The sequence below is a fragment of the Myxocyprinus asiaticus genome, chromosome 31 (genome assembly GCF_019703515.2).
Source record: "Myxocyprinus asiaticus isolate MX2 ecotype Aquarium Trade chromosome 31, UBuf_Myxa_2, whole genome shotgun sequence".
Classification (NCBI taxonomy): Eukaryota; Metazoa; Chordata; class Actinopteri; order Cypriniformes; family Catostomidae; genus Myxocyprinus; species Myxocyprinus asiaticus.
Genome location: NC_059374.1, coordinates 44,110,225 through 44,135,224, shown reverse-complemented (window position 1 = coordinate 44,135,224; position 25,000 = coordinate 44,110,225). Strand labels below are relative to the sequence as shown.

Here is a 25,000-nt window from a genome sequence, read left to right as displayed (position 1 = left end):
TCCCTACTCCTCCTCCACCTCCTCCTCTTCCTCCACCACCTCCACCTCCACCTCTTCCTCCACCTCTTCCTCCTATCCCTACTCCTCCTCCACCTCCTCCTCCTCTTCCTCCACCACCTCCACCTCTTCCTCCTCCTATCCCTACTCCTCCACCTCCTCCTCCTCTTCCTCCTCTCCCTCCTCCTCCTCCACCACCTCTTCCTCCACCTCCACCTCTTCCTCCTATCCCTACTCCTCCTCCTCCTCCTCTTCCTCCACTCCCTACTGCTCTTCCTCCTCCTCCTCTCCGGTGTCCTTGATCTCTTCCTTCATGTCTCTCTGGATCCATTGTTCCAGAACTGAATGAACTGACTCGAGCCCTTTTATCTATCTATTGAAGGTTCTGATTGGTATGTGATCAGTTTTGAATCTTAGTGTTTCCACCTGGGTAATTGTATGCTAACTGAGCTCAAGCTGTGCTGACTTGAGTGAACAATATTGAATGCTAGTGCTTTCTGACCAAATGGTATAGGCAATGAGAAATGAAATGATTTGTGTGTAGAGTTTTGCAGTGACAGTTCAACAAATCTGACTCATGTGTCAAAACAGGGGAATAGTGTTTATAGTTTAGGGAAATGGGTGTGCTTTTTGATAAATGGCATTATGGTTTTGAAATTTTAGTTCAAAAGCCTGGTTACAGTGTTTAAGCAATCGAGAAAAACTGTAAATGACAACTGTTCTCTTTTCCTGCTTGTTATTTTTTTTTCAAAATCACAAAAATTTTCATTTTTGTGTGGCTGACATGGACTGCAGTGTGCTATACTTCATATTACACTATTAATTATGACTTTTAGAAATGCATTTGTCATACTGCAGGGCTATTTAAATGAACAGCAAAAAAAAAAAAAAAAAAAAAAAAGCTAAAAGGTGATTAAAAATTCTGACCAGTTACAGCGCATAATATATTTACTTTTCCTTTACATGAATATACATTTTTACCTACTAACTTGCTGAATTAAATCTAGATAGTAACGTTTGTAGACAAGACACACTTTGATGTTGGCTTCGCACAGCCTTGTCTGAAAATTTAGGCTAAACTAGTTTTAAAAGTTTAAAGTTTAATGGTTATACAGACATTGTAATAAGACAAACAGCTAGATATGTAAACCGATAGATAGATAGATGATGGATGGATGGATATATTGATAGATGATGGGTGGGTGAATAGATAGATAGATAGATAGATAGATGATAGGTGGATGGGTGGGTGAGTGGAGAGATAGATAGATAGATAGATGGATGGATGATGGGTGGGTGGACGGACGGACGGACGGACAGACAGACAGATAGATAGATAGATCATTGGTATCATGTTGATAGGTATTGCTAGCATGTTTTATTATGTACCTAGGTGATGGTAGCATGTTGCTACTTGCTAGACACTGATATCATGTTTTTAGCAAGGAGCTAATCATTGCTAGTATGTCTATTATATATCTAGATGTTGCTAGCATATTGTTAGGCGTTGCTAGCATGTTTTAGCATGTAAATAAATAAGTCCATGGAAATTGTATTTGCTAACTGTGGTAAGGTGACCAGCATATGAGAGAAAACAACAGAATCACAACAATCTAAGCACCTTGATTCAATACATGGTGGTCAGATTTTCAATATGAATTCTGTTAACTTTATTGCTTTCAGAGGACAATGTTAAATGTGATGCTAAAGAGGATTCTAAGAGGATCAGTATTATTGTTATGTGTGTTTGTGTAAAGGCGGAAGAGTCATGGCGTAAGGAACGGATCCTGGATGTGCCGTTGTGTTTGGAGGACTGTGAGAACTGGTATGAAGACTGTAAAAATGATTTCACTTGCAAAGACAGTTGGCACAAGGGCTGGGACTGGAGCACAGGTCATTTACTGTTTTAGTTTCTCAGCAATTTACACTCAAAAACACTCAAACATACTGTATGTCTCTTTCTGTGGAATAAATTAAGTAAAAGATAACCTCTCTCTTTCTCAGGCACTAATCGTTGTCCGAATGGCGCTCTCTGCAGTCGGTGGACCGATATTTTCCCGAACGCTCAGAGCATGTGTGAGAAGATCTGGTCAAACTCCTACAAGTATACCACCCTCACCAAAGACAGCGGTCGCTGCATGCAGATGTGGTTCACAGGTCCGAACCCCAATAAGAAAGTGGCTGAATACTACCTCAATGGTGATGCTGAGACGGTCACCGTGGCAATGGGCCTGCACCTGTTTGCATTTCTCCTGATGCTGCTGCTCTGAAATCTACCAGAATAATGAAAATATAAGAATTGAGGCCATGAATGGACTTCTTTCTCTTAATATTTCTCGGATCTCAAAATCAGTGTTTCCACTAATGTGTCTAATGGAGAAATGTTTAAACCCATTTTAATGGAGGAAAATGATGCAAACATAACACAAAAAGTCTCTTGTTTCCAAAAGATGGCAGTGTTATTTTTCTGTCCAACCACAAAGCTGCAAAACCAAAGTGCCAACAGAATTAAAGATTATATATAGTCATATTTTTCAGCCTCTTCTGGATAGAAAGTGTGTTTGAAGCATTGATTTGAATTTGAAGTTCATGAATTCCGTTATAAACCATTTAATTGAAAACCTCTCTGGGATTCAGATGAATTGGTTCATGATTATTTAGTATGTTTCATGATGTTTGCCCAACTGGCCTTTCTGATTGGCCGAAAGCCAAGGCAAACGTTGATAAGTGGGCGTTAGGGGCCGTTCAGACCGAATGCATTCTTGTGCTCAAACCTTAATTTTTGTCCAATTTTGTCCAACTTTTTTATGTATATATATATAAAAATGGAATTCTTCATCGGAGTGGTCTAGGTCTTTGTGACTTTTCCTCTTTTTACCATCTAAAAGTTGGTGGTTTTACAAAAAAAGTCACACATTTTTCATCCGACCAAAGAAATGTAAGTATTCAGAAACACAACCCTAATGATTACAAAAATTAGCTACACTTTGACATGCATATGTCTTTTATAATGCCTAAATATATGTCCAAATGTATAACTTGCGATAATATCTATAAATTAAGCTACAGGATTGGGTTACAGACACCATTCCACAATAAGGGGAACACTGAGGCCACCTATAGGCTATACTTGACATTGCAATGATATGGTCAAATGTTTGTCATGTTTTTTCCAGCAGATGGCAGCAGATGTTCCTAATGCATGACACATAGCAGTGTTTTAATAAATATTAAACTTTGATTTTTACTGAATTGAAGGTAACAGATGCACCGATATGAAAATATTTGGCCAATACAATACCGATCTTAACAGAAAACTATATAAGTGATTCCGATATTTTGCCACTTATTTTGTCATCAGATCACTGTTTTGCTTAGGAATTATGCTTTAAAAATGTACAAAGAGGCACAAATTCTATTTTATTGTTCTAACAATAAATAACTTCTATTGAACATGGATTGGATCTGTTGAACACCTGACAGGCCAATTTAAGAGAGCATTGAAAGATAAATACAAGATAAAATGTATAGCATGACTATTTATGTGTGTGTGTGTGGGGGGGGGGGGGGGGGGTATTGGGGGAAGGTTATTTTGCACTTCTAAAACATTTTTGCACTTCTGTTTTTTCATATTTTACATATTATGGTAGAGCATAGCAAATTCTTGTTATTAATTATTATATTCAACATGCTTTTTCGGATTTCATTTATTTTGATAGGTATTTCTTTATATTACACATACACATATTCGTATGGTTTCGAACGAGGTTGTTCACATAAAGTCGTACGACTTCCCGGAAATTCCCGGATGTTTAATGCGAAAGTAAGCGTGAGTTCCGCGCACGAGGCGTTAAGGACATACTTATTAATATTATGCCCTTACCCAAACCCCTTATCTAAACTTAACCAATCAGTAGAGTGTGTAAACATGATACGAAGCTGTCGTGTGCGACAGAAGCAAGTAATTGTCGCATATTTGATGGAAACGATGTCCATCAAATACTACAGCCAATTGTCATTGGCTGTAGTGAAAGTCGTCCGATATCATACGAATTAGCTAAATTTAGAAAAGTCGTACGAATCCTTCCGATTTCACTGTGAGAGTGTTTAGTTTTGTTGTCTTTAAGTTCATGTCTATTAGTGTTGAAGCCATCTATATGCCAGTTAAAAAAAAAAACAGACCAAAAATATTGATGACTCATCCTGCACTGCAGAGATTTTTTGCGTCAGCCGAGCAACTGCCATTGAAATGAATGTTCAAACGAGTGCAGTCGCACGATATCATACAAATTAGCCAAATGTAGAAAAGTTGTATGAATCCTGACGATTTCGCCGTGAGCGTGTGTTGGCGTGCCACACAAATTTTCTTCTGCCCGCACCAAATCTGAAGCTGTTATATGCAACGTACTCGCTCCTTTGTCAGAGGAAGCAGTGCAGAGTGATTTGGACAAGTGCTCGTTTGTCACATTGATTGTGGATGCATCATATCACAAAGACATAAAACAGTTCCCTGTGCTTGTGTGTTTCTTTAATCAACTTATTGAGTTTTCGTATCTGCCAGGTGAGACGTCGGATTTGCAAACTGACTACATTTCCAACGTCACTGAAAAACATGGTGTAATGGTGGCCAGCTGATGCAATGTGTATAAACCTCACTCTCCTGACCTCAAGAGGTGCACTAGCGACTGACGCTAGAGGCTTTAGCCTCCTTGTTAGCACACCTACCTCCCATGCCAGAGATGCTGGTTCAATTCCCATATGGAATAGGTAGAACAGGAGTTTCACAATGGTGCCGTGACCCGGATGGGAGTGAGGTTTAGGGGGGTGAGTGTAATGGTGGCCAGCTGATAGATAGCTGTGCAATGTGTATAAACCTCACTCTCCTGACCTCAAGAGGTGCACTAGAGGCTGTAGCCATTAGCCTCCTTGTTAGTGCACCCACCTCCCATGCCGGAGATGCCGGTTCAAGTCCCGTATGGAGTGGGTAGAACAGGAGCATCACAATGGCCTTGATCCCTCATCCCACAATGCCCTTTGTGCCAACAACCTTTATGGTGTTAAGAGAGCTGGTAAAGGCAAAATCTGGAGGAAACTGCAGTCAAAGCTAGGAAAGGAAATTTTGGGGATTGGCTGCTAAATTGCAAACAGCAGTGGATTGTCTTCCGATAGATTTAGAGAGTTTTGCTGTGAAGGTGTACAAATACTTCCATATCTACACAGTGCGCGTGAAGGAGCTCAAAGTGTTTTGTGATTTTGTGCAGCTGGACTATCAGAAATTATTGCAGCATAGCAACACATGTTTCCTCTCTCTTGGTCCAGCTCTTGAAAGAATACTACACATTTTGTATTTTTTTTTGTAATTAACATTTTTTATTAAATCTTATAATAAAAAGAAACACACACACATATATATAAATAAATAAATTCCAAATGCCTGCCCCATTTCCAGACAAACAAATCTAAATCACCCCATCTTCCCAATGACACCTCCTCATAAGCCGCTGCCCTCCCCATCTCCGTGCACCACTCCGGATATGGGGGCGCACCAGCTGACCTCCAACCCCTCAAAATAACCTGCCTGGCGATCATCACACAGGTCAGAACCCAGTTCTCAATATGGCCATCCCCCACAGAATACTACACATTTTGAACGGTCTGCGTGCATACTTTCTTTCTCAAGAAAATTGCCCAAATTTTCGGCAAAAGACATTTTCAGCGATCCTTGCACTAAACTTTGGACTGGCTTCGACATTGTCACTCGTCGCATCACTGAGTGGAACATGAACAAGACGGCCGTATCTGACAGATGGACAGATGTTTTTCGTGACCATCAGCTCCAGAGTCTTAGCCAAGGTCATGGAGTTTGTTTTATGCCTCTCGTTAATGAACACAGCATGGACACCGGATAAATCTCAACGCAGTGTAACAGTCATGAAGGCAATGCTTTTCGTATGTCTTAATTTTGGACCGGACTGCTCTGCATTTTACGATAAACTCTTGAAAGACAAGCGCACACTGAGAAATATTGCTGCCAGCGAAAAGTACAAGGTGACAACAGTTACAGATGTGGATGCACCCACTTCGCATTGATCTGCGCCTAGGAAAGGATACATCAATTTCCTTGTTGCTGAGAGGGGGCTGTCCTGTTTTCCACAAGCAGAAATCTGGTTACCCTAAGTAAGAATCATCATGGCGCCGACTTTGGGAATGGTTTATGTTCATTTCACCTGAGCTGCAATCTGAGATCATACATGACTTTTGTTTTACTCCAGAATATGATCAGACTTTATGTAGTACTGTGTGTGTGTGGAAGCATGCTGATCTCAACAAACATGCTCTCTTTAGCACAAATTCACTGTTAGTTTGTTCTTAAGTGTGAATGCTTCCTGTGAGGTGTGTGTTTGAGTGTCAGTGTTAGTGTTTCTCTTGTAAAACTGGTGATTTGGATGCGTGACTTTGTGTTTGAGTATTTAAATGTTAAAGTAAGGATTACTGGAAATGGGGAAAAAATTAAATGTGGTTCCTTCAGCAAACTACAGTGCAGACATATAGCAAACATTCAGTACTGCGGTAAATTACAGACAATAAATAAAACAAGGTGATTAAATTAAGAGTTTTTTAATAACTGTTCAATAAGTGAAAGGATAGTATTTAGGCTAAAGAGGCCCCCATAAGACACATTGCTTTTCTTAAGTGGGTTGAATAGATATGTTATGAAAAATGTTCAGAGTGGGCTCATAATTAATGATCCAATCACAATGGAGATTTGTTTATAAAATACTTGAGATGTTATGAAATGACAAATGTGATTGAAATTAAAGACGCTGTAAGCGATTTTAGCCATTCTAGAATTTTCCCAAGCTGAGCTGTTGTATTAGCCACGCCCCCTTTCCCAAAACCTTTTCCAAAACCCCGCCCTCCAAGGAAACCAAATGATCTTTATTGAGACCGATATTGTGCAGAAACGGTTGTCAAAAAACAACAGCAGTAAAACAGCGCCCTCATCTGACAACTGTTATGAACAACATGGCATAAAAATGGCATTAAGCCTCAATAATTCTCTGAAACTACAATACTATGAGAACGCACAAAATGATTGACAGGCAGAAAGCGTCAGAGACCGCAGACACATTTTTATTAGTTGTTTACAGAGTCTAGAGCTGTCACAGAGAACCCTGTGTGTGCGTGCGTGTGTGTATGTGAGTGTGTCTGTGTGTATGTCTGTGTGTAGATGTGTGTGTGAGTGTGTCTGTGTGTAGATCTGTGTATGTCTGTGTGTGAGCGTGTGTGTGTGTGTGTGTGTGTGTGTGTGTGTGGGGGGGGGGGGGGGTGAGTGTACGTGTGTGTAGATGTGTGTGCGCCCCTGCTGTCGGGTGTGTGTTGTTGTGTGTATTTTCTCTTGGAGGATTTTCAGGAACTAACAGGAAAGCAGGAGAAGCGCTGAAACTTTACACGCTCTGTCGCGCTGCGTGTGACACGCGCCTCGCGTCTTCTCGAGCGTGTTTGGAGTGGATCTGGACTATCACTCGGACTCGGAGTATATTTACTTCGGCGATGGCCGGTGTGTGTCTTCCGGCTCCGCCGCTCTGGTATCACCGGGATCTGAGTCGCGCGGCGGCGGAGGAGCTGCTGGCGCGCGCCGGGCGGGACGGGAGTTTTCTCGTGAGGGACAGCGAGAGCGTGAGCGGCGCGTACGCATTATGCGTGCTGTAAGAGTCACTTTTAATGCTTCTATATCACTTTATATATCCATAACAGATTTTTGTGTACTTTCTTTATTCACCTCAATGTCTACGTAGAGAGCGAGCGACGCGTCGCGTCATATTGCGCGTTTGCATTCAAGACAGCGTCAGTGATTATAATGTTTAGTTTTGTAGACCGTTTTAAAACAAAAGCAGTTTGTATCACAGAATGCGACAGATGTTTTATTCGTGAAGTTCTAGTATAAATAGTTGATATTGTTGAGAGTTTGGATAGTTTGAGAATGTGTTGTGGTCAGTATATGGTCAGTATGTGACTGTCTAGTCTTTTGGTTTGTATTATAAATGTGTGTTAGCATAGTTTAGTTTAGTTTAGTTTAGTGTAGTTGTAAAGCAACGGTATAAGGGTTTGTGTAGCCTAGAGCAATTTTATTGAATAGTTGGAAATCCAAACACTTTCAGTTGGCACACTGGAGCCACAAAGATCACGTGACCAGTGTGACCTCCATCTCATCATGCATAAAAATAACCTCACACAGACACACACACACACACACACACACAGACATTCACACTCACACACAGTCACACACATACACACACTCACACACACACACACACACACACACACACACACACACACTCACACACAGTGACACACATACACACACTCGCAATCACATACACATACACTCACACACACACACACACAGACTCACACACATCACATACATACAGACATCAAATACACACACACACAGACACACACACAATCACACACATCACATACATACACACATCAAATACACATTCACACACTCATACACATACACAGACACACACATCACATACACACTCACTCACACATACACACATCACACACACACATAACACATCACACACACACACACATCACACTCACACACACACAACACATACACACTCACACACACAACACATCACATGCTACACACACACACACACTCACACACACATCACAGACACACACTCACACAGACACACACATGCACACACACACACATACACTCATATACACATACACTCACACACACACACACACACATATACACATACACACACACAGACACTCATATACACACACAGACACTCACATACACACATACACTCATATACACATACACTCAGACACACACACACACACACACATACACATACACACACACAGACACTCACATACACACATACACTCATATACATATACACATATACACACACACACACATACACACATATACACATACACACACACACACACAGTCATACACTAACCAAAAAGTAGTACACACATCAAATACACACAGACACACACATCACATACACATCACACACATACACACACAAACACACATCACACTCACACATATCACGGTATTCTTTGCAGTGTTCCTACATTCAAGGAAAACCTGGAAATATCAGGCAATTTATGGTGTTTTCCAGCCCAGGAAAAGCCATAAAAATGAATAAAATCTTAAAAGACATGTACATTTCTATAGTAAATAGGTTTGATTGGGGGGTGTTGTGCTGAGCGGTGTTTAGGGGCACAGTCGGGGTTCAGGTTAATGCAACTGGTAATGTATCACAACAGAGCGTGCATACATTAAAAATTACTACAGAATTCATTTACAAAACATTCTTCATACATGACAAAGGACGTCTTCTCTGATAAACCTTTTTCAAATGATTATTTCTTAAATGAACCTTACATGCAGCACCAAACTACATCAGTCCTGATGGATCTCCTTAAGCCACTAATAAACTAATAATATATTGATGACACTTTATACTTCCATTTGCCATTAACAAACATATACTGTAGGTATGACTAATTATTAACAGATTAGTAGTTCATCAACATTTAAATCTTTCAAATCAAACTTTCAGGACATTCATAACTACATTAATGTATTTTCAGTTTTCACTGTCTATTAAGTGTTGTATAATGCAATAATGCTTAATGGGTTATTGATGAAAGTTATATAATGTTAATATATTTTATATGACATAAACTACCAGAAAGAAGCAATTCTGCATCTGCTTTTTTTAAATTATTGTTTTTCTATGAAAATATGCGCCAGACCAGTGGTACCCAACCTTTTCACCTTGAAGCCCCCACTACTCATATGTGTCTACACATACAGCATATGCAAAGGATATGCAATGCACGTTCCCAAAAATCATTGTGTTATAATTATAATTTTGCATTTCTCACGCCATGGATGCGCGCTCTCTCTCCTCGCGCTCTGTGTTTGCTCGTGTGCGTGCTCGAGAGAGAGCACTATCATCGATGGCTGTGAGAAATGCAAAATGATGATTATAATACAATGATTTTTGGGAACGGATTTTGCATAACTGCGATAGGCATGATACTTGATACATTTCTATTGGTTTGATGCATCTATGCAGTTGCTTAATGGTCTCGTTATAAAGCATCAACAAGGTATGCTGTTTTAAGAGGTTTTTACAGTGGTGCAGTGTGTGATTATGGCATTATTGAATTTTCCTGACAATTGAAGGTCCAAGAAGAACAAACCCACAAGCACTCGTCCACGCGACAGCCAGCGCACCTGCGTTAGAAGCAGAATACTGTAAATTTGGTGCGCGTCATCCTCACGCAGGTGCGCAGAGAGTCTGTTATTGGTAGAGTGACATTTCTTTATTTTTTTATGTTTGAGATTTTGCTCATCACGTTGAGTTAGACGAGGACGCTGACATGCTGTTTACTGTTATCACACATATTATGGATCGCTATTTTTCTCAGAATCTTGCGTGTTAGCGCTAGATCAATCCGTCATTATTCAATACGCTGTCCTTAATTTTGACACACAAAAAACAAGCATGAAACTCTGCTTAAACCGTCTTCACATGGTATATCTCTCCCTCGGTCTCTGCGTGTGCGTGAAAGAAAGAGGGAGAGGACAGTGCTCGCAGCCATGTGTGACAGTGAAAAAAGGCTCTTTTAATGCAAAAATAACTAACACGCTTCTTTTAAAAGTATTTGGTATTTGGAGTTTTAATTCTGTTGGTAGGCTGCAATAATAAGTTCATAATTTTGGGCGTTAGATCAGCTGGTGCGCCCAAATAACTTTCTGCATTCTCAAGCAGTAATTTTTACTCGCAAATGTAAGTAAAACGCTGATACTGTAGAGCCCTGATTATTGTAAATAATTTACGAAATTTACAATATCCTGTGTAAATTAAATAGTATTTGTCATTATTATCTTTAATAAAATACAAATATTTGGGGACCCCCCCCCCCAAGTGTATTTTTGACCTCTTATGGGCAGTCCTGCACCCCCACCCCCCCACCCCCCCCAATTCGAGCACTGATCACAAGCCACAGTGATGTTCTATTTGAATAAATATTATATTTCACATTGATCGGCGTAAATGATTCATTAGCAGTTCGGTCTGAATTGACGTACTGTTACAGTATGTACTAGAGGATGACCGATATATCAGTTTTACCGAAAAGTATGTGAACCTTTTGGTATTTCCCGCATTTCTGCATTAACTGTTCATAAAATGTGCTCTGATCTTCACCTAAGTCCTAATAATAGACAAACACAGGCTGCTTAAAGTAATGACAAACAAATAACTGTAGTTTTCCTGTCTTTATTGAACATGTTGTTCAATTATTTACAGTCCATGCTGGAAAGAGTGCGTGAACCTCTGGGCTTCTGACTTCTAAAAAAACTTAATAGGAGGCTGGTGTTCTAGTCAATGAGCTGAGGCCATGTCCACAATAATGCGTTTGAAAACGCTTATTTCTCTCTACATTTTGGCCTTCCGTCCACACTAAGACAGCGTTTTTGACAGCAACACTCTCTCAAGTGGATAAAGTTGTAGTGTGGACGGGGAAGACAGAGATATCTGAAAACTATGACGTATTTGTTGTCATGTGATGCAGTCATGTGATCCATTCAACCAAAACAATCAAGATGGCGGCCCATGTTGTACCGGTGTTATTGTGCCTGTTATTCTCTTTGATAGAGTTGTTAAAGAAAAATGTTACTTTGTACAACCTTCACATTGCATTCCTTCAAAGGCGACGTGAAGTTTACTCGGAATTGCTGTCCAGCGACGAAACACGAGGACAATTGCATTTCAGCTCATACATGGAACGGCAGTTTTTTTTAACATTTTTATTTTTATTTTAAATTTTTTGTACGTTTTAGTGTGAATAAGCAACTTGTGGAAAACGCTTGAAAATGGCAGTGTGGATGGAGAGCATTTCGAAAATGAAAACACTTTTCAAATGTAGCCGGATTAATGTGGATGTAGCATGAGATTGTGGGTGTGGACTTAGGAGGTGCACTTCTGTATAAAAACAGTACAGTTTGGTTACTGACAGAGTCTGAACTTCTCAAGAAGCCTGTGAACCATGCCCTGAACAAAACAAATATCAGAGGAACTTAGAAGTAGAATTGTAGAGATGCGTGAAGCTGGAAAATGCTACAAAACATTTCTAAAGCACCTGGATGTTCACCAATCCACAGGATGACAAATTGTCAACAAATGGAGGAAATTCAGCACTGTTGCTAGTTCACCCCAAGACAAGCAATGCTGAAGGAAGTGAAAAAGAACCCAAAGGTAACAGTAAAAGATCTGCAGAAATCTCTTAAACTTGCTAAACTTCTCTGTTCATGTGTCAAGTATAAGAAGAACACTGAACAAGAATGGTGTTCGTGGGAAGACACCACGGAGGAAACCACTGCTCTCCAAACAAAACATTTCTGGACGTCTCAAGTTTGCGAAAGACCACCTTGTTGCTCCAAAAACTTCTGGAATAATGTTCTGTCAACAGAACTTTTTGGCAGAAACTCACTATATTTGGAAGAAAAAAAGACACTACACATGAACACCAAAACCTTATCCCAACTGTGAAGCATGGTGGAGGAAGCATCATGGTTTGGGACTGCTTGCTACATCAGGGCCTGGACAGATTGCAATCATTAGCCGCTTTTCCACTGTCGGGCCAGTGCGAGCCAGGGCTATCAATTGGCCAGCAGGGGCCAATAGCCTCAACCTCGAGCAGCGAGACCAAAATCTATCTGCGTTCCCACCATCAGGCCAATAACTCTGCAGTGATGCCCAAAAACCTGCCCTTAATACACCGCTGTGGTGCACACGTCACACACCCCGCCCATTTCACAAGCAAGAGGGAAGCTCAAGCTGAGGTATCATGTTATCTAGAATATCGAGTTTATATCGAATGTAAACATTAGCTAGCTAGCAAGATAAATTAGTGTGCCATGGTGTCCCGAGTGGTCTCTCGACTAACAGCGGGACATTGTCCCAGCACACCATCTATGAAAGTTCACCGAACCATGGAAAGGCACCGCTTTGTCCATTGTGCATTTTAACGTATTTGTACTATGCCTGCATTTTAAAAATGTATTTCTTTCCCAAACCTGTACCGCTGTACGCTGGATACACAACCTGGGAAGTTCGGCAAAACTCCGCCTTTGACATTGAACCCGCCTCAATTCCCGGTTGGCCTTGTTCGGCCCAAGGGTAATCTGTGGGCCAAAGGCCACTGGCCGCTGGCCCAGAGAAAGTCAGAGGAGGCACAATGAAGTCCCGGAAGTGACAGTGCGAACGCAATTGGCCCTGGCACGCACTAGCACGCCCTCATTTGGCCCGATAGTGGAAACACGGCTATTGAGAGAACAATTAATTCAAAAGTGTATCAAGAGATTTTACAGGAGAATGCCAGGGTAGCAGTCTGTCTTCTAAAAGATGGGTGATTCAACAAGACAATGACCCAAATCAACAACAGAATGGTTAAAAGAGGAAGAAAATGTGTGTTTTGGAATTGCCAAGTCAGAGTCCCGACTTTAACTCAATTGAGATGTTGCGGCATGACCTGGAGAGGGCACAGCATGTTCAATAAAAACATGAAAACTACAATTATTTGTTTGTCATTACTCTAAGCAGATTGTGTTTGTCTATTACTAGGACTAAGGTGAAGGTCAGACCACATTTTATTAATAATTAATGCAGAAATGCGGGTAATTCCAAAGGGTTCACATACTTTTTCTTGCCACTGTCTATCAAAGTACCTTGGTATATTACCATCTGGTTCCATTGCTGTACCATGGTACCGCCGCAGTACTTTTTTGTAAGCGCAAACACCAACACATAGAAACACTCTCACATACACTTACGCTGTCCCAGTCCCACATCAGCAGTTTTACGCCTTTTCTTTCACTCTTCAATTTAAACACAACTTAAAGCCTTTTGTAGGAGGGTGTGTGTGTTTGTGTGATGTGTCTTGTGGTTGTTTCTGTGTGTTTCCATCAGAACACACTCCATTTACAGTCTGTTTTTGACTTTGAGTTTCTTCAATGGTTCTTCGTAGCTATATGGTTGTGTTGCTATATGGTTCTTTGGAGATTATAGGAGATCTTATTTCTCCAACGATAATTTTGACCTAACAAGAGTACACCTAAATGTAATGCTTGAATTGACACTTTTCACACAATCGATTTAATCACTCAAAACAAAACATATTCTGCTTAAAGTAAAATTATGCCCATTTTTATGACCATAGAGATTTTTTTGGCATTGAGATTGTGTACAGTTACAATGTGTGAAGGTGGGATGAAGGATTTTGTCTGGTGTTTATCTGCAGCAGCGAGCGCGTCACAACATGCTTGCATTTCTGAGCGACAGGCCTGGGTTCAGTTCACTACAGGGGATGAAATGTTCTGCACAGACGTGACCGAGACCAGGAGAATCCTACAGACATGACATGACACATGTGTACATGCGTGTGCAGGAGAATCACAAGCCCCAACACATTTCTCAGCCAATCACGGTGGAGTATATGTGTATGTGCTGGTGCAGGGTGTCTGGACTGGCACAACAGATGAGCTATTTTAAGGGTGGTGCCACTTTTTTACCAGTTGTGTTGACTGTTGGGTGAAAAACAGCATTTGCTAGTGTACATCCTGTTGTATGCTATAAATCAGAGTGCATTTTGGGTATAAAAATGTCAGTGAAGTTAAATAGGGAATGAAATTGTTCACTAAGAATTTGGACAGCACAACATAATGGCCAACGCCAGTTTTGGGCTAAACTGTTAATAGTAAGTGAGTTTGGGCGTGTTTTCTTGTGCTTTTCCAATTGATTCGCTTGTTTATATGTATATAGAGGAGGCTGAATCATTGGTGCTGTTTGTTAATGTTAAACAGTGGGTCAACTGGTCGGTCACGGACAGCAGAGAAAAACAATGCTAAATGCAAATAATAAAATTCAACTAACCATATAATTATGCATATAGTTAGAAGCACAATATAAAATAGGCTTTACACATTTTTAAAAGGGAGGAGAAATGCTTCCCTCATCTTTTGTTGTTGATGTCAAAGACCGTGCCACAAATTCCTCTCGCCGACATAGACAGGTTGCATCACCTGCACCTCACAGTAATCACGAGACTACATGGAATATTTGTACTTTTAAAAATCATTTGTCACGCCGTAGGACTGTTTAAATGAACTGGAACAAAGCTCAAAGGTGTTTACCACTCCCCCCCCCCCCCCCCGTATTTTTCAGATTTGACATTATATATCTCTGGGTGTAAATAAGATGTCTCAATAAAACTGCTTTTGTTTTGTTCCCAATCATGTCAACTGTATTTGAGAAACATTTTGTGTTGTTACGACAAAGCAATCAAAAGTTATAACATTACAAAAATAATGAATTAAAGTGTACAAAAACATCTCCAAACAAATAAAACATAATAATTGTACATAGGAACTAATTACACATGCAAACACAACAATGACTAAAGGTTTGCATAGCATGCAGACATGATTTTAATAATGAGATTTCACAGAATGAGTTTCATTCTGTGCCATTTGAGTCATCACTGAGTCTGTGTCATGTGCTTGCCGCCATCTCCTGGCATAACAGTCACCAATTACGTCTCTTTGCCTAATTATGGATGATTTTTGTGCCGATCTGACCCCAATCCGATTGGTTTAGCATTCCATGACTACATCATTTTCGATGATGTCATCTGATCCAGGAAAGCTAATATGTTTTCAGCCTTATAGCCAGACATTTTGCTTTGTGTGGATTATTTAATGATCTATGCATCTGATTATCTTGTGTGTGGGCTAGTTTGATAGATAATCACCTCCTCTAAGTAACAGTATGTGATATTTTATTTTCAGTTTATTTTTCGTGAAGTTATAAGTGAAAAAGCGACATATAAGCAACACCAACATAATTGTCAAAGACATATACTTAGCTATTACTCGCTATATTTTTGTCTGTGAGTAAAACAAATAGGCTGGTTGTATTCTACTCTTTGAGACCTTTCCAACAACATATGACACATGGCTATTTGATGAGTTTAATTTTTTTCCTGATTGCAATAATATGACACTTGGCGCCATCTCCTGGTGGCCATATGTAACATTGTGCTTCATGTGGATTATCTAATGATCTATGCATCCGATTATCTTCTGTGTGGGCTCCTTTGAAAGATAATCACCTCCTCTAAGTAATGTTATTTGATATTGCGTTTAGTTTTTCGTGAAGTTATAAGCAATTAAGCAACACCTGTTCACGTGAAACATAAATATCAAAGACATATATATTTTTGTCTGTGAGTAAAACAAATAGGCTGGTTGTATTTTACTCTTTGAGAGCTTTCCAACAACATATGACACATGGCTATTTAATGAGTTTGATGGTTTTGCCGATTACATGTAATTTGATAATATGTAGAGTGCAAAATTTTTATAAATGATCAAAATGGAACACTTCTGATTTGTCTGCAAATTTCAAAGCACTTGTTCAGTTTTGGTCATAATGTCTACATGCATTGGAAAGTAGAGCTTCTCCACCGGCGGGCTCATCCGAGCTTAAAGGGTTAAAAATGGCTTAAAAGACGTGCACCTAAGATATTGACTTTCCCATATAATTTTTACCCTAAACCTTCATGTTATTTGTCAGCTGCTCCTTGATAGATGTCTTGTACTGTGTTTCACTGTGTAATTGGCTGTTTGTGTTGTGCAGTGCGTTCAGGTCTATTCTCCACAGGAATCATGTTTGTTTGAATGTTTGCAAGCTGATAAAATCAGACCTGAAACACATGCATGAGACATTTACAAACTTCAATGAGCAAACAAAATATGAGTTAGCTAATAATGCTCTTGTTTCGTGTGAAGATATCCCTGCATAAAGACAGTTAACGGTGTTTATTATTAAGTGTTTAAGTCAAGAATCACTATAATGTGGGGTCTGGGTAGCTCAGCGAGTATTGACGCTGACTATCACACCTGGAGTCGTGAGTTCGAATCCAGGGTGTGCTGAGTGGCTCCAGTCAGGTCTCCTAAGCAACCAAATTGGCCCGGTTGCTAGGGAGGGTAGAGTCACATGGGGTAACCTCCTTTTGGTCGTGATTAGTGGTTCTCGCTCTCAATGGGACGTGTGGTAAGTTGTGTGTGGATCGTGGAGAGTAGCATGAGCCTCCACATGCTGTGAGTCTCCGCGGTGTCATGCACAACGAGTCACGTGATAAGATGCGCAGATTGACGGTCTCAGAAGCGGAGGCAACTGAGACTTGTCCTCCGCCACCCGGATTGAGGTAACCGTGCCACCACGAGGACCTACTAAGTAGTGGGAATTGGGCATCCCAAAGTGGGAGAAAAGGGGATAAAAAAAAGAATCACTATAATAAAAAGGATTGTTGTATGTCATGAATGAATCCGGTGAACTTTCCGTGGATTCCTAACACGACTTTAGCTTCTTGAGTGTTGGTATCAAGTGTCAATTTCCATTGTTATTATTGATTTTTTTTTACTTGTAAAATATCTTCAACAGGCTTCAAGGGAAATGAGAAGACACTGTTAGAAATTCCAGGAAAGAGTTTTATATTTAAACAGGCTTGACTCGAGAATTTCAGCTCGTGGGCAGTAAAAGGGAGAACACCATTTATTTGCATGAAGAAATTTATTTGTGTGGCAAGAGGATGGCAATCTTTTTGACATGGAGTGCCGTTTTTTTATTTTCTGGTCAATGAGTTAACACAGTTAATGTCACAAATTAGCTTATTTGATTACTGATCATGAAATTGTGTGGAATCTTAAATATTTCATATATTATGTCATACATGGATATTTTTAGTACACAGTGAATAGCATACAATAATTTTTAATAACATACAGGAAATACAGTTTGGCTTTTTTGTCTGATTAAGGAAATACTCGAAGACTAATGGATTATTAAAATAGGCTAATGTTACTTGCACTGGACACACCATGCAAAAGTTGCCGTGTTTAGTTGAAATATTGGGTATAACGTCATGCAGTAAAATTTAGTACGTGATTTGATCACACTGGTCTCGTGGTAACATGTATACTGTTTAAGTCCAGTGGCTATACTTCTGTATCTTTATATATACACCATGTGTACAGTGTTTTAACCTTTATTCTAGTATAATGTCTTGCCCAATAGACTTTCATTGTATGATAATAACTGGAAACATGATTTTTGTTTTGTTTTTACAAAGTGAGTAATGAATCAAAATTATTGTCTGTGCTAATCGACAGCATTAACTCGAAACTTTCCTTTAACTCTTTCAACTCTGAAGGTGTTTTTAAAGATTTCCTGTTTCAGTGGCATACCCAAAATTAAAGGCTTATAACTCGAAAAAAACAAAAAAACAAGGAGGCTCAAGTTTTTGGTATCACTGTAAAGAAAACGTTTCAGATTTTTTCATGATATAGATCATGACAGAACGGTTTGCTCATCAAACTTGTGTCCACACTCAACAGCACCACCCAGTGCATTCTGTTATAACTGTGAGTTTTAATTTGTGTGTTCAGGATTTAACATGCATCCCACTGTATGTATGGCCAGCAAAGCAAAACTCTGCGAAATTCTAATAGTATTTTTACTTTTCGAATAATTATTGCAGAACGAATACTCGAGTATTCGACTACTCATGCACATCCCTAATAATAACTGACACATGCAAACACAACAATGACTAAAGGTTTGCATAGCATGCAGACATGATTTTAGTAATGAGATTTCACAGAATGAGTTTCATTCTGTGTCATTTGAGTCATCATTGAGTCTGTGTCATGTATTTGGCGCCATCTCCTGGTGGTTATATGTAATAGTGTGCTTCATGTGGATTATCTAATGATCTATGCATCTGATTATCTTGTGTGTGGACTCGTTTGAAAGATAATCACTTCCTCTAAGTAATGTTATGTGATATTTTATGTTCTGTTTATTTTTTTTGAAGTTATAAGCAAAAACGTGGCATATAAGCAACACCAAGATAATTTTCAAAAACATATACTTAGCTATTATGAACAGTTTGATGTTTTTACTGATTACAATAATATGTACAGTGCAATTTTTTTTTTAAATAAATGATCAAAACGGAACACTTCTGATTTATCTGCAAATTTCAAAGCACTTGTTCAGTTTTGGTCATAATGTTTACATGCATTGGAAAGTACAGCTTCTAAGATTTCAAATGATACCTATTTTGTGTTGGCCAAGACTAGTTATTAATATTTTGACCATTTTTGTCCTCGCGGGCCCATCCGAGCTTAAATGCATTGAGCGTTTGGCAAAATTTTTACATACCTCGGGTCTTTAATCACCTGCCACTTTTATCTATCACTAATGGATCTACAAAATGCCCAGATAGTGTCACATTTTTAAAGCATTTTCAAGACAATTAGAAAATAATAGAATAGAATATATTTTAATATATTTTGGTGTCTTATTTTTCATATATCAAAGAGATGATGCAACAAATGATAGAACGGGATTCATTTATTCCATGTTGAAATATAATGAGACTTATCTGGCTGTCAAACACATATTGAGCTACACATAACATATAAGCTACACATACAGGTATGTATATCCTCAGGCACTTATTGAGTCTAAATAGATGCACAACATACATAATTTCAGCAGTACACTCAAATGACAATATGTCATACTGTTTATGTGTTAAACTTGCTATAGTTTACTTCCACGTTGTTTCTTCACCATATAAGGAGGTCAAATGTAAGTCAATCACAGACACATCAGCACCACCTCGAGTAACAAATAGCATGTATATTATGTATGTGTACATGCATATGGAATACTGATAATTCACCATCGTCACACAGGAAATCTACGTGATATAGTGGTAGTTTGTATGAATATGGCACTCATTTGTCATGTAATAAACAAAGAAATAGATGTTGTTTAATAGTGAACTATTATATAGATATGAAATAATCATGTAAAAATATGATTTATAGAAGTGGATATATATATTGCAACACTATTACATATTTCGGGTTACTAAAGGCCCTATACACTGTTTGGTAAATAAACAATTAGAATATATATATATATATATATATATATATATATATATATATAAATATATATATATTTTTTTTTATCAATTTTGCCATTTCTTTATTGTTAGATAATTCATAAGAGTAAGGTTGAGGAATACTAAAGAAGGTAAGGATGAGGTAAAGGATGTGTAATGAGGTCACGGGTCACTAAAGACCCGAAGTATGCATTAAAGGGTTAAACGATCAGTTCCGCTATGATGAAGTTCAGGAGCGATCAGTATTTCATAACAGGGATATTGTGTGTGATGCTGTCAGCGCAGTGATCTGATTTAAGAGATGTTCTGTATGTGTGTCAGCAGGAAACTAAGGTACATCACTGATACCATGAGCGATTCACAGCAGTATTGGCAGGTCGTGACCCAAAAATGTGTCTCAGGTCTGTTCTGATTGTTTTGGAGACGACAGGAAAAACGATGCTAAATGCAAACAATAAAATGCAACTAACTGTATAATCATGCTTGGTTAGGACAGCGAAATAAATACACTTATCAGCTTTTAAAAAGGAGAACATTCTTCCCATATCTTTTGTTGTTGACATCAAAGGCTGTGTGTCCAATCAAGCTCTACTGTTTTCATCTGTCACTTGGTAATATGACACATACTAACACAATATTTGTATTATTGTAATAATTGTAATATTTGCTGGTTAATCACACTTCTACTGTTGTTTATGCATTTATAAAACTGTAAAATCTTCTATTCAGCCTCTGTCGTTAATTATAATCAGTTAGAAAGTAGTAATGATTATAAAGACGCTTTTGTTATGGTTCTGTGTTGGGCCGCCACTTGATGACAAATGTAAAGGTCCTGAGGCAAACGTGTTCTACACAACATGTTCCAAATTCAGTGTGTGTTGATGAGACCTTGAAGCTTTCACCAGCTCAAACTGAAATTATCCAGGGTGGAGTCGGCAAGGTTTTTCTGTTTGTGGTCAAATGCACACAGAAATACTTCATATGAGTTTGGCTTGTTGTCTGTTGGTTCATCTCTCTGTTTGTCTTGTGAGGTCAGTGTGTCTATAAAAACATGATTTCTGATGGCTGAGGTGATGTAGAAAAGGGAAGCATTTTGTTGACATCAGAGACACCCTAATGTGTGTTTGGGGCTGAGTTTGTGTTGTGTCTTTAGCTTTTATCGTTGTGTCAGTGTTCGATCTTTAGTGCAGGTGTTTGACGGTCAGCAGCTGTAGCAGTGGTCCGCCGATATGAGTTTTTCAATGGCTTATGCCATACAAATAATGCTGATGCTGATATATGGTATACAACTTCATAGTAAAATGATTCGCACATACTCCTCATCTGTTGTCTGTTAGTGCCTGTGGGCTGCTGTCAGCAATCTGGCTCGTGGCACAGCTGGCACACTGTGTGTGTGTGTGTGTGTGTGTGTGTGTGTGTGTAGCTGGGTCAATTGTAAGACTTTTCAGTGTAAAAATATAGCCACAAGCGGCACTCATCAGGGTCCAAGCACGTATGGCCAGGACATGGCCAAAATAATTAAATGGGACACAATAGATCCTGTGGACACAGTTGTTTTGTGTAAAATTCTTCCAAAAGATTTTTAACACGGTTGCAAAATTAGAATTTTATCAGAATGGCAACAGAATCACAATAGATGATGATGAAGAAGAAGAATAGATTTTGGATTGCTGGACAATAGCACATTACAAGAGCAAAAAGCTAAGTCAAAGAGGATTTGCAAGGATCTTTAGTTTTGGCGCTCCATCTAGTGGGCAAAATCGGTAATACATCCTTGATTTACCATGCATAAATTAGATTTTGGATTGCTGGGCAATTAAATCAGGAAAAGCTGAACTTGAGGAAAAACTTAATTTAATTAGTTGGATAACTGTTGCTATTTTTTATGCACAGGTATTACATTACAAGAGCAAAAACTCAAAGTCAGAGGATTTAATGGAATTTCTTAACTTGAGGCTCCTTCTAGTGGACAAAGTAGCTACTGCATGCTTCATCTTTTATTTGCTGTTGACAAGAGAATATTGATTAAATTTAGCACATGTCCTCAGACTATCCTGGTATGTTTTAAGTTTTGTCATGTTTGGACCTTGTGCACACATATTGTTTAACTCTTGTGTTGTGTTCGTTTTGTATTAACACATTTTGTGATCCCGGTCAAAAATGACCGGCCCACTAAGATTGTTAATACATCTCTCATATTTCATATATTATCGCAAGATATTGCATTAGATCTTTTTATCAACTTCTTTTTTAGTAATTATGACAGGTTTTGTGCTTCTTTTGAATTGAATATTTAAAATATGATATATTTTCTTTTTGATAGAAGGATTCATTGAACTGACCTCATACCGGGCTAGTGGGGGACACTCCCTGCTGAAAACATTACAAATAATAATAATTATGTAATACATTAATAACCACTTACTTGATCTAAACATTATAAGTTTCACTTTAAAACTTAGAATCTGGATTTACGTAGCTGATCTAACCTATTCTTAAATAATGCTTTTTAATATGCTGACAAATAAGAACTGTTTTGTCCTCATAATTTGCAAATTTGTTGTCGCAACAATTATATTCAGAGTTGTTAAAAACATAAAAAGATGAGATAGTCATGTGTTATATGTCGTTGGAAAGGTCTCAATTAGTAAAATGCAATGAGCAAATTTATTTCACTCAGAGGTCAAACTGCAGTGAGTTTTAGTGCATGAAATTCCCACAGACGCACATAAATATAATAAACAGAAGTGTCTTTTAGGCATGTTTTTCCTTATTACTTCCTGAAACATACATATAACATAGACAATGACATATCGTTACTTACAGCAGACTATCCTGATTCAAACGAGCCCAAATACAACATAATATGATGAGAAGATCTTGAAATATTCCTCAAAGACTGTACATGGAAAGATGACGCACAAAAGGGCGCTCAACACACATTGTGTGTGTGTGTGTGTGTGTGTGTGCATTTCCGAGGACTTTGTGTGTGAAAACACACATCCCACATATGTGTTCATCTAAAGGATTGGGATGCTCCAGAATACTTAACATTTCTGTATTTGTATTCATTCATTTCCAATTGGCTGGTCATTTATGCCCGGGAACACAAATGTAACAAAGTGAAATACATTAAAAAAAAATAAAAAAAATAAAAAAGTAAAGAAAATGGTGCAGTTTTTATTTATTTTTTTTATTTTTTTTTTCAGATACCATATGTGAACAAAGTCAAGTAATTTTATTCCAATTGGATTAAGTAAAAAGAAAATTTGTTAAAAAAAAAAAAAAAAGTCATCCGGGTCAAATTGACAGGAACACAACATGAGGGTTAAATTCATCTGATGATCAGGGCCAATCCAGTCAACATTAGCCTACAATTCATACTGTGTGTGAAAGAAAACTTCTCTTGTGTGGAATACATTTGAATTGGGTGACAATGCCAGAGTTTTGTATGATTTGTCAGAATTTCATGAGGTTGAACTACCGTTAAAACAGGTCATTTGAACAATACTGATATTGATTCTTAAATCCCAAGATTGATGCAAGTAAATGAGTATAGTGGTGTAGAAGTTCAGCAGTGAGATCTTTTCACTGCATATTGAGAATTAAAATTTGGTTTCATTCGTCCTGTGTAATGCGTGTCTGAAGACGAGATCCACACAATCCATTTGTTTTTTAATAATGTCTCTTATAATATCCTTTCTGTTCTTTAGAGACAGTTGTTGATCAAAAACAACAAAAACGAAACATTTAAATCTTTTCGCACAATGCACGGATGCAGTAAAGAAGCCATGTGACTCTTGGTAATATGCGCTCAAATGAAACACTTCTGTGAGACGGTATTCTTAAAGAGACAGTACCGTTTTAGCACGTGTTCTACATATCAGTGTAAATACTAATAGTATAAATTATGCATGTAAACAATAAACATACTGTATAACAACATTAACACAATTTTCAGCTGCCGAAAGAGTTTAAGAGATTTAATGCCCATTGTAATAAATAGTTCTTTCAGTTAGTCAAACTCCCACTTAGTCTTTGGGAAACGTTTGATGTGACTTGAATTGGTGAGATTTTAGAGCATTTCTATCTTTTTACTGTGGAAGGCTTTGTTTGGAAAATGTTAATAAACCATCATATTGCTACATGTTTTGTTTTATTCTTAAGATGGAAATAAATTAATTTTGACAAGAAAATAAATATATATAGTGTCAAATTTCAGCACTTTCAAATCTACAATTAATCGCGATTAACTACAAAAATTACGATTAATCGCGATTTTAAAAATTTAATCGACTGACAACACTCGTTTATTTTGCTGCCGCATTATCCAGTAGAGTATTAAACAATAAAGGTCTTCTTAATATTCTACAAATTTGTTTATGTAATTCTTCTCTGTCTAATGTATTTTATAATGGAATGTATAATTATAGAAATTATAAATAATAACTTTTAGATAAAATCTACAATTTAGAATTGTTTTATTCAATTATTCGAAACAAAGTCTAATTTAAAATAATTCTTTTAATTTTTTTGGTATCAATTTTTAGTCCAGTGTGGACAGAAGTTTCGGACAAGTATTTTAATTTCGGTGCATTAATAAACATTTTATATTGAATTTCATCAACATCATATTTATTTACGTGGATATACTTTTAATTTTTACATTTTTAAAAAGCTAAAAGAATGAAACATTTATATAACATTTTTAAAAAATTTATATTTTCGTAAAGTACCAAGTTAGAAGGTCCCCTGTATAATTAACAGTAACAGTATAATTAGCTGTGAGAGAATTTCTTTCTTTTGTAAGCAATATGGAGAAATATACCCAAATGAATCGAAAATTGAATTACCTTAAAGCTAGCAAGAAATATGATGAGTTAATTAA

At 38.1% G+C, this 25,000-nt stretch overlaps 4 protein-coding genes across 6 annotated transcripts in view; 2 read left to right on the top strand and 2 right to left on the bottom strand.

Moving 5' to 3' along the window:
• The window catches only part of folr (folate receptor), an 8,754-nt gene extending 5,304 nt beyond the window's left edge, over positions 1-3,450 (top strand). Inside the window, exons 4-5 of the mRNA XM_051665010.1 lie at positions 1,755-1,890; positions 2,002-3,450. Coding sequence (XP_051520970.1) covers positions 1,755-1,890; positions 2,002-2,267 — 402 coding nt within the window. The 3' untranslated portion in view covers positions 2,268-3,450. The remainder of the gene's footprint in view (positions 1-1,754; positions 1,891-2,001) is intronic.
• The window catches only part of anapc15 (anaphase promoting complex subunit 15), a 337,271-nt gene that overhangs the window by 10,871 nt on the left and 301,400 nt on the right, over positions 1-25,000 (bottom strand). The gene's annotated exons all lie outside the window — the stretch shown is intronic.
• phox2a (paired like homeobox 2A) overlaps positions 1-25,000 on the bottom strand; it is a 180,303-nt gene that overhangs the window by 112,155 nt on the left and 43,148 nt on the right. The gene's annotated exons all lie outside the window — the stretch shown is intronic.
• Positions 7,425-25,000, top strand: part of LOC127421813 (phosphatidylinositol 3,4,5-trisphosphate 5-phosphatase 2A-like) — a 52,335-nt gene continuing 34,759 nt past the window's right edge. For both annotated transcript variants that reach the window (XM_051664948.1, XM_051664947.1), the window contains exon 1: positions 7,425-7,706. In XM_051664948.1, coding sequence (XP_051520908.1) covers positions 7,552-7,706 — 155 coding nt within the window. In that variant the 5' untranslated portion in view covers positions 7,425-7,551. The remainder of the gene's footprint in view (positions 7,707-25,000) is intronic.